The 15,847-nt window shown below is 41.9% G+C and overlaps 1 protein-coding gene across 2 annotated transcripts in view; it reads right to left on the bottom strand.

Annotated features, from left to right (window-relative positions):
* Positions 1–15,847, bottom strand: part of Col4a4 (collagen type IV alpha 4 chain) — a 120,131-nt gene that overhangs the window by 45,098 nt on the left and 59,186 nt on the right. For both annotated transcript variants that reach the window (XM_087904817.1, XM_087904814.1), the window contains 8 exons: positions 13,883–14,047; positions 11,044–11,133; positions 9,383–9,546; positions 6,629–6,701; positions 5,623–5,729; positions 4,923–5,106; positions 3,562–3,630; positions 572–679 (listed from right to left, as the gene is read on the bottom strand). In XM_087904817.1, coding sequence (XP_087760943.1) covers positions 572–679; positions 3,562–3,630; positions 4,923–5,106; positions 5,623–5,729; positions 6,629–6,701; positions 9,383–9,546; positions 11,044–11,133; positions 13,883–14,047 — 960 coding nt within the window. The remainder of the gene's footprint in view (positions 1–571; positions 680–3,561; positions 3,631–4,922; positions 5,107–5,622; positions 5,730–6,628; positions 6,702–9,382; positions 9,547–11,043; positions 11,134–13,882; positions 14,048–15,847) is intronic.

Consider the following 15,847-nt stretch of genomic DNA (forward strand, 5'->3'; position numbering starts at 1 on the left):
CACATACAGAGGTCAGGGGACAACTTGTAAGAGACCCAGGGATGGAACTCAAGTCATAGAACCTGATGGCAAACAAATTTTACTCACTGGGCCAGCCTACCATCCCCCTTCTAAAAAATTTTTTTTTCTTTTATTGGTTTATATTTTTGAGACAGGGTCTCACTCTGTAACCTAGGCTGCCCTGGACCATCGTAAATATCCCAGGATAGGCTAAAACTCAAGGTGATTCTCCTGTCTCCACATCTGGAGTGCTGGGATGACAGCTGAGTGCCACTATGCCAGCCTCCTGACCACCCAGTCCAGACACTGCTCTGAACTGTGTCAACCACACAGTGATCATGTGACTGCCGGCAGCTAAGGATTCCCCTAGGAAGGGGTCTCAGCTGCATAGGATTCTGTTCATCTACAAGATGTCACAGTTCAGCTGAGGTCTATGTCACCTCCCTGCCCCCAAAGAATCATCCCTCCATTATCTCTAGATCCCTTGCCGTTTCCTTGTGGGTGCTCATCTTTAGGAATATACAGAAATTCCTGATGAAATGCTCCCAAGGCAGAGAAAACCTTTACTTACCAGGTGGACCTGGAATTCCAGGGCTTCCTGGTTTGCCTTGCTGGCCTTTCTGCCCGTCTGGGCATATCATACCTGGAGTTCCAGGGGGCCCTGGAAACCCCTTCCGACCTAAACAAGAACAAATAAAACAAAGTTTTAATTGCACAAAAAGAAAAACAATCAGGAAAAACAACAACAACAAAAAGGATTTTGAAATGTCTGTTTTGTCTTTGGAGTATGTCAATTTTATGGAGGTAGAAAGGTTTGCTACAGAATAACATTCTGTAACCATTGTTCTGGGTAGCATTCTGTAGCCATTTCTCAGGATAGTATTCTGTAACCATTGTTATGGGTAGCATTCTGTAGCCATTTCTCAGGATAGCATTCTGTAGCCATTCTTCTGGTTAACATTCTATAGACATTGTTCTGGGTAACATTCTGTAGCCATTGTTCTGGGTAGCATTCTATAGCCATTGTTCCGGGAAACATTCTGTAGCCATTGCTCGGGATAGCATTTTGTAGCCCTTGTTCTGGGTAACATTCTATAGCCATTGTTCTGGGTAACATTCTATAACCATTGTTCCGGGTAGCATTCTGTAGCCATTGTTCCCGGGAAGTGTTTTGTTGTAATTTTCTCAGAGTCTGTACTGTGAGGAAGTCCTCCTGGGAGCTTTTCACACACATCACCGTTCATATGCATTTCAGTACCGTCCATGGCAGGTCTGAAACATAAACCCAAGAGCCTAGCCTGTTCTTTAGGAGGACAAAGTGGTGACCAGAGCCAACCCTGCTGAAAATGCAGAAAAGGAGCTCTACATTATAGAGATCATAGGCAGACTACCTATTAAAATAAACAAGATTTTCCCTTAAACCTCCCATTTCCTCCTAAGTCAGCTCAGCTAACGTAACTTCTGAATTGTAAACTTGGGAGGAGGTACAACTGCATGGGTGTATAGCACAGCCATTTGCTTCCTGTAGACTAACACTGCTGGCAAGCAATCCGAGTCTTTCATTCATCCCCAGTGAGGTAGCAGTAAAAGAAATGAATACTCAATGAACCGACCAGCAGTTCATCACTCTACAGATGTAGGATAACGTCTCCAAACTTGTAGCTTCATTGTGATGAGGGGAACATACTACCCTGTCCTTTGAGCTGAAGCTTGGCCATGTAACTGGCTTTGGCCAATAGGACTTAATTTTTATTATGTCACACACACACACACACACACACACACACACACACACACACACACAGAGTTATATAAGAGATTTGAAACTACTTGGGCCAATGAGGCATGAATTGCATGAGGCCATCTGAGGCGTGAGGTGATCCTGGGAGACTTGGCCCACCCTCTCCTAGTCCTGCAACCCCATTGAAAGAGCACACACTGGCTTTTGCAGGAGAACAAGTGTTGCCAATCTGGACTTAACCTAGAACCAGGGTCAGTCACACCAAAACACTATATCCTGGATTGGCCGAGTCCCCACTGTTCTTTAGACCCACAAGAGTCAGAACAAGTGTGTGTGTGTGTTCACTGAGGGGCTGAAACTCTTTAGAATTACTGTGATGGAAGCAAATAGTTTCAGAAGACAGCAGCAAGCCATGCATAATTCAACCTGTAGATGCAGTTGGTCATGTGCGTTTTGTGTTTCTACTCATGAATACAGAGTCCAGAGACCAATGTCAGGTGCCCTTCCTATATCTTATTATGTATTTATTTACCTATTTATATATTCTTTTTCTTTTTTAATTTAAAAATTCATACAATATATTCTAATCACAGTTACTCCTTCCCCAACTCCTCCCAGATTCTTCCCAGCTCTCCACCCACCCAACTCCCCACCCTTTCTTTCTCTTGGGTTTTCTCAGTGAATCTTGAACTTACAACTTCAGCTAGACTGGTTTGCTAGAGTCCCTGAGATCTTCTTTGTATCCACCTTCCCAGTACTGGGATTACACGTATACATTGAATATTCAGTTCCCTGCATGTGTGCTGGAAATCTAAACTCAGGTTTGCCTTATTCTTGCCTTTACTGGTATGTGGGAGGTACTTCTACATAAGCGTTGCTTTTATTGGTTAATGAATAAAGAAACTGTCTTGGCCTGTGATAGGACAGAGCAGAGGTAGGCAGTGAGAACTAAATTGAATGCTGGGAGAAAGAAGGCAGAATCATGGAGACACCATGGATCCACCAGAGGAGAAAGATGCAAGCTGGCAGTCGAAACCTTGCCAGTAAGCCATGAGCCTCGTGGTAAAATATAAAATATATTTTATAGAAATGGCTTAATTTAATATGTAAGAGCTTCCTAGGAATATGCTAGAGCCATTGGCCAAGTGGTGTTTTAAATAATATAGTTTCTGTGTGATTATTTAATGGTTTGAATAGCCAGGAATGATCAAGCAGCCTCCCACATTTTACTGATTGAACAAACAGTCTGCCCAGCCCTGTTTTATCCTTGTGTAGGACAGGAAATGTTGTGTTTGTTAACAATGTTGTACAAAAAAGTTGATTTAAATAAACTTTGAAGACATAAACATGGATCTGCGGTTTGATTCAGCTAAACACAAAGGATTCATTCAGATGAAATAGATACATGAACATATATTCAGAGACTTTGATACAGGAGCATTTTTAGGTTCTGTCTCGTTAGAACTTGTCCTGTTTGGAAGGTGGAGTCCACGGGTGGGTGATATTTCCCACTCCGGACCCAGGAAGAGATAGAGGATATAGCTTTAAATTCTCAAGGGTGGAGTCGTTAGCTGACAAGTGGTCAAACCAAGGTAAATTTTGCTGCACAGAAACTGGGAAAGCCTGTGGAAAGGACTCAAACCATGGGTCTAAGGCCCAGAAGCTAGTGACTGTGGTGTTTCTCCCTGTCTCCTGTCCCTCAAGACCTTACACCAATTTCAAAAGTACCCTGGTTGGGAGAGTTCACTGCGAGCTTATCTATATTCTTGGTTCTTTAACTCTGGAAAGTGTGTAGGACAAGAGCTTTGCACTGGTGATACCTGGAGGTCCATCAAAACCTGGAGGGCCTGGATCCCCTGGGTAGGTTACATTACAAGAAATGGTGTCACCTGGAGAGACAAAGAAGAGTGACATTTAGATAACCAAGCACCATCAAGTGCACTGTGATTCTCTGTGACAACTCATTCAAGATACTTTTCCATATTGGCGTGCATAGGAGGAGAAGCGTCCAGGCATCTCTGGACCACCTTTCCAGATGTCTCCTTAAACCCGGTTCTCAGCTGTCAGAGCTGTTGCAAGCAGTATAAGAAAATCATTGAGTCTAAGAAGTACCTATTGTAATAACCTGGGAATGTGTAAATTATTAATATCCATGATGGTTTGTAGGCCCACAGAGTCTAGTGGGATGGGTAGAAGATTCTGACAGGTTATGAAGAAAGGCCATGGGACTCGGCACTAAGTTTAGCTGACTTTGCTCTTGGTTTGGACACCAGGGAGCTGCACGAAGGAAGAGGTTTGCTGGATCTTGTTTTTCCAGCGAGTCAGCAAGGAAGGTGCTGTCATTCCCACCATAATTGGCCAAGTGACTCAAGCATTGTGCCTCTGAGTCATCATCTACGAAAACCCAAAGTTTCACTTTCATAACAACGCCTCGTGGCTTATTACTTTGTGTGCTTTCAAGTTAAGCGTGACACATAAAGAAAAATGAAATTACGTTTTTCTGAGTCTTCTACCACGAACTTGCTTCTTATCAAATACAAAGTTAGTTGTCTTTATGTAGTGTCACAACGAGAGCCCCAAACAGTATTTTTATCCCCAAACTTCAAAATTAACACTATAACCCAAGGTGTAATACATGTTTCAAAGAAAAAAAAACTTAAGTAAACTTCTTTCTGTCAGCCATAACCCTGAAAGTAATTTTTTGAAATTCCTATAGCTGTCAAATATACTTAAAAATGCCATCATCATTTTCCCTCTCCCTAAAATGTTTGCAAGTATGTTTTCATGGACAGTAATTTTTTAAAATGAAATACCAGTGTTGCTCTTATTCAAATATATCACATTAGCTCAAAAGATTCTAAAAAAGAACTTATGCTTTGAACACATAGGAGTGATTCAAATCCTGGCGGACTTTGTGCATTGACACAAAGAAATGAATAAAAAGCAATTTAGGTGTGATAAACAAATAAATCAGCAAAGAGATTAGCATTTCAGGGATTTGTTCTGAATATTGCTTATGCTATGCATTTAGTTGCCCCCCCCCAACCTGTGAGATTTCTACAGCACCTGGATAGAATCCATTGAATCAGCCTGCCAGAGAGACGGTAACTTCACCCAGCAGAATTCCCTTTAGTTTTCATGGCTTCAGTTAATATCCTAGCATACGAATATTCAAAATTACCTCTCTGCCCCTTCATGCCATCAAAACCCCTCATGCCTGGACGTCCCGGATCTCCTGGTTGGCCTCTCTCTCCTGGTGGGCCTGGAAATCCCAGTCCTGGAGGTCCCACAGGTCCTGTTGCCCCTCGAGGACCTGGCAGTCCGGGAAGCCCTCTCTCACCTGGGGTCGCATCTTTATGGTCACCCTGGAAATGTTAGGTCACACACCTATTAGTGATCTTCCAAAGTCTGAGAACTCAAAGCAGTCCGTATGTTAAAAAGCCCAGATTTCAAAAGACAGTGCCTTCGAAGCAAATGTGACCCAGAAGAATTAATTGAGAGTTTTTCTAATATTTTATATTCATACTTTGCATATTTACATCCATATATATGATATGGTGTGTATGCTTTGCCTCAGATACAGGAAGTAAATTGTATTGTACCTTAGGTACAGATTAAGAACTTGAATGTACAACTACTAACAGCAGATATAACATAAGAAGGGAAGTGGTAGCTCCGCACACAAATGAAAGACTCAAGAGAGGTTTTTTTTGTGTGTGTGAAACTGACTTCTTACATCCTTATGATATAGTAACCAGATAGACTTCGCCAGTCTCCATGTCTTTGGGTAAGAACACAGCAAAGCTTTATCTCTCCTGCAGACCTGGCTTGCTTGTATGAACATACGAGAAGGTGAAATTCTACAGCAGAACTGTACATACTCTGGGCCCCGGATCCCCTCTTTCTCCGGCACGTCCATCCTGACCGTCTTGTCCACGTGCCCCTGGAAATCCTGGTGGCCCATCATGCCCTCTTCCTCCTTTCTGTCCTGGGAAGAGGAGGCAAAAGACCTGTAAGCGCTCACACATAGGGAGTGAAATAAAAGAGAGGAAGGGACTCAATTCAGGGTAATGGTGTTTCACTCCATGAGGGTTGATCAAACTTCCTTGGTGACTTGGTTGTCCAACGTCAGTCAAACCATTACAAAAACAAAGGGAAGAGTGGCAATTACACAAACTACTGGCTCTCTTTATTTGGGAAATTCTCCTTTTCCTATTTTAGCAAAGAGGTGATCTGCGGAGGGATGTTATACAAACTCACTGACTCAGTGACACTGCATGGGACCTTCTGTCCCTGGCCATAGTGGATGGGAGAGTTGACAGATTATTGCCTTAAACTACACAGTCGTTTGGAAGTTATTCCTCTGCCTACAGCTCACAGAGCATCTCCGATTTCAAGGACCTAGAGCTGCCTCGCGCATGGTATTCCTGGAGCATGTAGTGCAGAGAAAGACAGGCTTGTGAGAGCAAATGGACATAGACCAATGGGAACCCTACATCTAGGTCAATAAATTATATCATTTCCCCAAACTACTTCAAGATAAGCACTGGTTACTTGTCATGTGAATTCCATTGAAGACTAGAGGACATTACGATGCAGTGAGCTGTCATAAGGCTGGTCAAAGGAGATTTTGCTCCAACTCCAAGTTCACCACAATGAAGATTCGAATGTGTCACTAACGGGACATTTATGTTTTTAGATAAGAGGCAAGAGAGTCAGTGCCCGATAGTCATACCATCGTACAAAGGGCCGGAAATGCTCTTAAGGCAACCTCAACAATCCTAAATTACACACAATTGATCTGCAGTCACAGGGGAAATCAATGCAAGTGGATGCCCATAGATCATACACAAAGTGTCAGAGGGCTAAGTGATCAGTCACGCTCACCTTTTATTCTTGATGTGACCATGTCACCCTTTGCCCCTTTGTGGCCAGGGGACCCCAAGGCACCAGGCAATCCCTTGGTTAAAAAAAATTAAGAGCAGTGCATTAGATTAATTCTGGTAGGGAAGAAGTCATTCATATTCTTGTCTACCTAACACTGTCTCCCCCACTCTAAATTTCTTGTCTAAAGATCCTGGCTTGGAAATCTTTGTTTTTTCCCTTTCTTGCCTTTCAGAGTAGTTCTATCGTATACAATCTGAAGTTCCTAGTGCTAAAAATCTCTGGAAAGTCTGTATCTTAGTTAATAGAAATTTATCCACACCTCCTTTATCTTAGCAGTTCATTAGAGTTAAGATATCACAGAGAGAGGGCTGGAGAGAGGGTTCCATGCTTAAGAGCACTTGCTGCTTTTGCAGATGACACGTTTGGCTAGCGGCACCTAAATGATGGCTCTTAAGACCCTGTAGCTCCAGTTCCAGGGGACAAACTTCTTCTGACCTCCACGTGCGGCAGGCATCTATGTGATGCTGTACATACATGCAGGTACTCATAAACATACGCAAAAGTTCAAAATATAAATCTTTTTTAAAACTCTGGGTAAAATAATATGTGGGAATTCTATATAGATATGGAACCTCATAGTAAGTCTCGAATAAAATGTACCCTAAATAAATATGCATCATCAAAAATATGTTGAATGATGTGAGCTTTGATCAGTGAAAACAAGAGCAAAGAGGGGGTTGAGTAACATAAACGCCTCCAAAGAGCTGAAGGTGGGGAAAGAAGCCGGGGAATACTGTGGTGTTGGTGGAACCTGAGAAGAAAGAGGAGGGGCAATAAGGTTCTTTCCCCCATGGTGGAAGCCTGGTCCCCATCTCTAAGCACAGTGTGATGAGTGTAATATAGAAAGAATACATCAGAAGTACAGTCAGCCCAATGGGTCCTGGAACAACTGAATTAACACCTTACCCATAATAACCCTGCGTCAACTAGTAGTCCGCAATGTAGGAAATGTTAGCCCTGAGAAGCAACTCAAGACAAAGCCACAGGAGGATCTTAGAGTCACTAGCAACAAACAAAGCAACAAACAGACAAAGGTGACTATGATAAAATACTGGATTTTACAAAATGAAGTATAGTATGCAAACTGCACGATAATTTCAGCATGTTTGTTCATGATCCACGCGCTAAGGACCCAGTTTCCTGCTGAGGCAGCCTTGCAGGTGTGCTGTGCACATGCAGGAGCGGTGAGGCTGGAGATCTGGATCTTTACTTTCATTTAAGACCAGAATTTCCTTTTCATTAGAGTCTTCTAGGAGAAAGGGAGAATGATTTGGGGACCTCAGAATGGAGCCGCAGGTCATCCCGGCAGAGAGGAACCATGGGAAGTCTCTAGAGCCTCCAGAGGAGGTTTCCTGTGAGTGGTGATTTTTATTCACAGGGATCAGACAGATGGGAGGCTGTGCTTCAGCAAGCGAGCACCGTATTATGATGGACACATGAACTCTGCGCTGTGTCTCAGTGATCTTTGACTGCAAGTTGCTAGTTCACCTAGGTTACCGCAGCGAAGACTTTATTGATTTCAAGGACCCTTTGGACCAGAGTGATTCTGATGCCTTTGTTCCTTGTATGATTCTGTCTGTATGACTTCTCCACAGCCTTCCCTTCTTGGTACTGAACATCACATCGACCCCAATAAAGCCCCTTTTTAGACCTCCAGCCTGACCTCTCCTCTCAGTGCTTGCGTTGGCAGTCACCCCCCAGACAAATTTTAATTTGTTTGTTTAAATATCACCCAAACCTAAAATGTCTCCATCAGTTCTGTGTCGTTTTCCACCAAATGCCTGGTTTCCAGGATCTTCATTCTTGTCCAGAACAACTGCCTTCCTCCCGTAGCTCGGGCCAAAGACCATCACCCCATCTGGACTTACTTCCATTTTCCCTGTATTGCGTGTCTGACCGAATGGCCAGTCCTTGGACTTGCCAGTCAAACTGTGTCTAGGCTGAGTCCCTCCTTCTGTCCAGCACCGTCCCTTCAATCTGCCTCGCTTCCTTCCCACCCCCCACAAATTTTCAGCTACCTTCCACTTAATCTCCAGCATTCTCCCTTACCTAGGGTCTCCTCTCCACAGAGCAACTGATGAGGCATCAAAGATGAATAATAGAGTATTGCCTTCCTTTTTAAGTATTCTCCGAGCTGTACCATGTCCTTCTGGACAAAGGCCTCAGCCTGATCCACCTGCAAAGTCCCAAGCTCTACAAATTCTCCTAAGAGCTAGTCAGTGTGTGTGTGTGTGTGTGTGTGTGTGTGTGTGTGTGTGTGTGTGTGTGTATACATGTATACTGGGGATGAAACCAAGGACCTCCTTGCTGCTACTTACTTCCTGTCTCCAATCAAGCCACATTCTATCGTCCGTGGCCTTTGGTCCTCATATAGCAAATTGTGTATTTACCAATGTGTTTACTATAAAGTCTGGGTTGTCTCCAAAGCTCCAGAACTTCATATAATATTTGGGTCCCTGTTGTATCTCCAGAAAATTAGGGACATAGTAGACACCTGATAATTAGTAATTAGTTAAATGAATGAATGAATGATGGGTAGATGGATGGACACGAGAAGGTGTTTAGTCATTAAGGTGTTTAAAGGTTCCAAACATAAAATGTATATAATGCATTAATTTGGAAAGGCACACACTAGATTCTATCTGTGTCTGTCTTATTTAACTGAACAAATGACGGTCAGTAGGAGTTACTTACTGGGGGCCCTGGACGTCCTTCGGCACCAGGCTGGCCTGGATCACCCTTTTCCCCGTGCCAGCCAGGAAGCCCTAAGTCTCCTTTACTTCCTTGTCTCCCAGGAAGTCCTGGAGGGCCAGGGGGTCCCATGGGACCAGGTGGACAGGTACAGAGTCCCTCATTTCCTAGGCAGAGGTAGAAAGTCAGTTTGACATGATTCCTGACAAAACCCCCAGTAAGCTATTTACTCCAAAAATAGCATGACTAGAAAAGGAGAAGGTCTTCAGTGCGCAGTTCTTATCACAGACACCTGAGGCCATGGGCCATGTGGATGGAGTGCAGCGTATGGCTGGCAGGACGGGGCTGTGGCATGACCTATGTGGACAGAGACTATGTATGCGGTAAGATCCTGGAGTGCAGCCTGCAGAGGGATGGGGACCATGGCATGGTCTATTAGATTGAGACCATGCGGTAAGATCCTGGAGTGCAGCCTGCAGCGGGACGGGGGCCGTGGCATGGTCTATTAGATCGAGACCATGCGGTAAGAGCCTGGAGCACAGCATGCAGAGGAACAGGGGCCGCGGCATGGCCTTTGAAGGATGAAACAACATGACTAGGGCAAAGGTGAAGCACGGAGCATGGTAGAGAGGTAGACATAGTCTATGCGGGGTGAGCACATGCTACGTGAAGACTGAAATGAAGCACTGGGCACGGGGTGGATGCGGCTGTGGCATGGTCTATGTGGGATGGGCACACGATTTCCAAATAAATGGAATCACATTTTGTGCCTTAAACTCACCCACCCCTAACCTAAAATTCTGGTAGATAATTGAAAATCCTTTTTTTTAAAAAAAAAAAACTGTTACTGCGGAAACAAAAATTAATAAATTATACTAACCATATAGTTAAATTAATTATGGCACAACTCTGAATAATCAAGGAAACACAACGCATGAAGGGATTGTTGATTGAGCAGCACATTACAGTTGCTAGTTCACTGCAAAACATTTCCTAATGATCAGGACTTTCAATATAAAAAATAAAGTTTGGGAGAGTCAAATTGGTTTGTGTTTATGCTCTCCTGCTGTCTGGCTCAGATGTTCAAAAGGCCCCGACAAGTTGGGATGTCTGTGTGTACTATATGTACTTCCTTTGTTTTAGGCTATGTTTGTATGCAAAGCAATGCTCTCAGCACTGACTATAAAATCAAAATATCAGCTTGCTCTCAGAAACATTGAAGATGCCCTACATCCTGCAGCATTCGGGCAAGATTAAATTCTTTACATAAAAATAAACACCTTTATGTGAGTATGCAAACTTGCTTTCATATTTAATAACTAGTGCTTATATGTGTTACAGAATTCTTTTAAAACAAATTTCTTGGTTATGTACTATCGGTGAAAGTTTGATTTGTATACCTATTTTATTTACCCATACGCTTGAAGCTGCAAAAAAAAAAAATTCTCAGGTGAAGACAGGTCCTGAGTGGCAAAGGGTAAGAAGCTCTTGTCTGACCCAAGAACTTGAGTTGTGGTGACTTATTCACTCTAGAGCACACACTGGTGAGAGGATGGGGAGTGACAAACCTGACTGACATGCCAGGCTGTTTTCCCCATAGATACCCTCATCCTGGTCCTCCATATGTGGCTCATGTATAAATTCTGTCTTAGGTAAAGACTTGCCTTTTTCTCCTTTGGCTCCTCTTCTTCCTGGGGGACCCATTTTTCCCTTTTCTCCCATTGGTCCAGGACACCCAGGGCTGCAATATATAACTGTTTGGAGGCAAAGGGGTAGCAGACAGAATCACGTGACTTTAGATAACATCCCCTGGAGGGCACCAGTGTGAATCACTCAGTTTCTTCCTTCTGTTTCCTGTCTCTGTCCCAGGTTTTATTTCATGATTTCCTATTTCCATCTGCCTCCCTGCCTTCCCCTCCTTCTGTCTTCCTCCCTACACATATAGATCACACAATTTTCATAATATGTTTTTTCTACCATAACTGCTGACAAAGACATCCTTAATGCCAGCCCTAGGTTAGTGGACTACAGACTAAGATATTAGATGACAACAATAAATACCAAAGCAAAATAAATCATGAACAACAAAAGCTAGAGTCAGAATCTGGCAACTGGTTGTCCTTTCCCCTTCATTTTCCAATTGTGAGATAAATGAAGAAAACACAAAGCATGGCTTGCTGAATCAAAACTTTTGACACATCTAGTTAAAGATGACAGATAAACTGAAAATGATACACTGTACATTTCCCCAACATTCCCTTAGTATAAAAGACTGTAAAACAACAATAGAAGGTTAAAAAAAAATCCAGCAGAACTTAAAGATGCTGAGATCCAAGCATCGGTGGAAAATGACAAGAGAAACAAGAAATGAAAAAGTTAAAATGCTGATTTCACACCAGAATCTCCCCTGGAGTTTAAGGAGTAAAGTGACAGTGGGGCCCAAAACAATGATTTGATAATGAAATGTTCAGATGGGAAAATCCCTCTCAAAAATTTTTGCAAAAAATAAAACACCCCTTCAAAAGGGAGGAAACAAAGTTTCAAGAACACTGTAAAAAAAAAAGACATAATTAAAACACTACAAAGGGGTACTTTTTGCACTGGATAAATGGACAGTCTGCTGCAAAAGGAAAAACTGAAAGAGTATAATAGCATCAAGTAAACTCTCAAAAATAAGAATACACACAGTAGTTAAGATAGCAAAAAATCTATAAATTCAATAAAAGCTGAAAGATGGAGTTGAAGAAAATTTCAAAAAATCTTCTAAAATGGAAATGAATTTCAAACGTATGATCAGACAGTGAAACAGTGTGGAAGTTTTCAATGGTCTCAGTGGAGCTGGAGAGTGAGCCTGAGAAAGATTTCCAAGCCAGAGTTTTATACTCAGCTAAACTACCCATCGGACAACCCAGTAGAGCAAAGGTATTTTCAGATAAGTGTGATTCTCTTATCTCTAATCCTTAATTGAAAGTCTAGTGTGGGAGTAAAAAATGGAAAGAAATCTAACTGGTGGAAATCAAGGAGCCTGAGAGATGCAGAAGGGGTCGCAGTGAAAGGTCATCCACATTTATCACTGTTCTTCCACAGTCGCAACAAGATGGAATTTTGTTGTCCATCAACACATGCATGGATCATGAGCATGTTGTTTATACACACAGTGGGATTTTATCCCATGTTTAAGAATAATGAAATTAATAAGTGACAGTAAAATGGATAGAACCAGAAAATATAATACTGAGGCAACCCAGGCTCAGAAAAACCCATGTGAATCCTTAACTTTCAAAGGTTAAATATGTGTATTTAAGTGGAATCATGTGAGGAGAGGAGCCAAGAGACTATAAAGAGGTTTTGGAGAGGGGGAAAGAGATTTAAAGGAAAGGAATGGGAGGGCAATGGAGCCTGTGAAATGGGGAAATGGAAGGGGGTCACTACAGGAGGAAGTACGGAGCAGGGAAGGGGAAGAAACGCCCAGGAGATCACCCACAAATGTACAGAAATGTACATTTTTCTTATCATTCTCCCTACAATAGTGTGTTTAAATGGTATTAGATACTATAAAAATAATTTTTAAAAAGTTGTGAAAGAAAATCTCCAAGTATCTCAGCAATTAATCAAAAGTGCTGCCTTGCTAATTTGAAAAAGTCAAAAAGCTCCAGGAAAGAATTGTTTGGAAAGTAATACTGTAAGGCTACTTAACGAGTTAACAGTGTCAGAATGATGATGGATACAAAACTCTGGTAGGTTTGAGGTTAATTTCAGATAGTTAAATTGAAAGTCAATCAAACACGGACACACACACAAAAGACAATTTACCAACTGCTTCTGTGAAAAAAATAACAAATGTATCATTATAGGCTAAGCTGGTATATAGAACTTAAAAACCATTTCATAGAAATATTAAATATTTCCATGATCTCAGTTATGACAGTATCACTCTCAGTAGGCAGTGGGAATGGAAAATGTGTACATATAGAATGCGGTGTGGTGAATGATGGGTAATTCTGTGGGGAGGAGTCAAAAGCCAATGAACAAAGAGAAAAACTTCAGTAAGAGAAATACAGGTGTGCCAGGTGACAATATAGAAACAAACACCAAAAGATCCAGCCACATGTGTGGAAATAGTCGTCTCTGAGGAGGAAGGAACAGAAAAAGACAAAGTCTGGCCTTTCTTCTCTGCATAGCAGGCTCTGGACAACAGCACAACTTTGAAAACAAGCTCATATATAAATCCAATAAAATTAAAAACTATGTTAATAAAACAAAAAATTATCATTTCATGAAATTCTATCTTTCATTATTAAACTCACAATTAATAAACTGCATTACTTAATTGATAGTTGAATGTCATTTTCCATATTTATAAGAAATAATTTTAATATTACCAACTTATGAAATATAAAAGTTTTAAAGTATTTAGAAAATTATACCACCTGAATGAATCTGTAATTTTGAATTTCAGCATAAGCACTAAGCGCTAATATAGATAAATGAGGAATATTTTACCATCTGCTCCAGGGGTGCCCTGTGGTCCTGGCGCTCCAGGCAGGCCAGGTAGTCCTGGCTTTCCTGGTTCTCCTGGAGCACAGTCAAATCTTTTTGAAACACCAGCTTCCCCTGGAAACCCTGGAGGACCAGGAATCCCTGGTGGCCCAGGAGGTCCCACCATGCCTGCAAGAAATATTAAGAATGGAAATTACAGGTGTTCTAAGAGTAATGCTTTTATAGAGACCACAGATCGGCACATTTAAAGGAAAATGGCTGGAACTATTTGACATCACATTTGGTGAAACAAGCCAGACATAGAAGAGAAACACCCTGTGACCTCACTTCCATGTGGGCTCTAACAGTCAAACTCACAGAAGGGAGAGTAGAGTGGCCATTGTTGGGGAAGAAAGAAGTGGGAACTATGGAGGAACGGATCGAGGGGACAAGGTTTCAGGTGAGCTGGATAAATTTTGGAGATTCAGGACGTCCCATTTATTGATTGTTTCTCTCAGTGTCTGTGCTACTGGGGTTCTATTTAGGAAGTGGTCTCCTGTGCCAATGCATTCAAGTGTACTTCCTACTTTCTTTTCCATGAGGTTCAGTGTGGTTGGCTTTATGTTGAGATCTTAGATCCATTTGGACTTGAATTTTGTGTATGGTGTTATGGGCCTATTTTTATTCTTCTATGTGTTGATAATTATAGATAGATGGGAGTCACCATGTGGTGACTGGGGATTGAACTCATGACCTCTGGAAAAACAGCCAGTGATCTTAACCTCTGAGAAGCTTCTGTAAAGAAAAAGACACAGTCAACGAGACAAAACAACAGCCTACAGAATGGGAAAAGATCTATACCAACCTCACATCAGACAGAGGGCTGCTCCAAAATATGCAAAGAACTCAAGAAAATTGGTCATCAAAAGAACAAATAACTGGTACAACCCCTTCGAATATCAGTATGGCAATTTCTCAGAAAATTAGGAAACAACCTACCTCAAGACCCAGCAATACCACTTTTGGGTATATATCCAAAGGATGCTCAATCACACCACAAGGACATGTGCTCAACTATACTCATAGCAGCACTATTTTTCATAGCCAGAACATGAAAACAATGTAAATGCCCTTTGACTGAAGATGCATAAGGAAAATGTGGTACATTTACACAATGGAGTACTACACAGCAGAAAAAATAATGTCATCTTGAGATTTGCAGGCAAATCAATGAATCTAGAAAGCATTATATTGACTGAGGTAACCCGGACCCAGAAAGACTCACTCATAACTGGTTTTTAGACATAAAGCAAAGAAAACCAGCCTACAATTCACAGTTCCAGAGAACCTAGACAATAATGAGGACCCTAAGAGAGACATAAATAGATCTAATCTACATGGGAAGTAGAAAAAGACAAGATCGCCTGAGTAAATTGGGAGCCTGGGGATCATGGGAGAGGGTAGGAGAGGAGAGAGGAAGGGATGGTAGCAGAGAAAAATGTATAGCTCAATAAGAACAATAAAAAAGTTTAAAAAATTAAGATTTAAGATCCAATGTGCAGCAGGCAGAGGACAGTTAACAAGACACAATGTATACTTGAAGCTGCTACGAGAAAAGATCTTAAATAAAATCCTCCTTTCAAAGATATATAGGCACATATGCACACAAACCAATAACAACCATGTTGGCATGGCCAGTGTGTTAATCCACTAGACACCTCGCTGTATACAAACATTGAGTTGGGTATGTCACACAGACACAAATTGAAGTGCACACCCGAGAAAGAGAGAGGGGTTGGGGCTAGTCTAGATAGCAGAGATTGATGCACACCTGCTACCCAGTGCTTGGGAAATGGAGACAGAATGTTCATAAAAATTGAAGCTAACCTGGGCTACACAGAAAGAGTACATAAAAAAGAGGAACAAGACTGATTGTTGGATCGAAAGCAGGAGCCACACCACAATAACCTGAATAAACGCTATTAAAGG

This window comes from Myodes glareolus, chromosome 1 (genome assembly GCF_982192425.1).
Source record: "Myodes glareolus chromosome 1, mMyoGla1.1, whole genome shotgun sequence".
NCBI lineage: Eukaryota > Metazoa > Chordata > Mammalia > Rodentia > Cricetidae > Myodes > Myodes glareolus.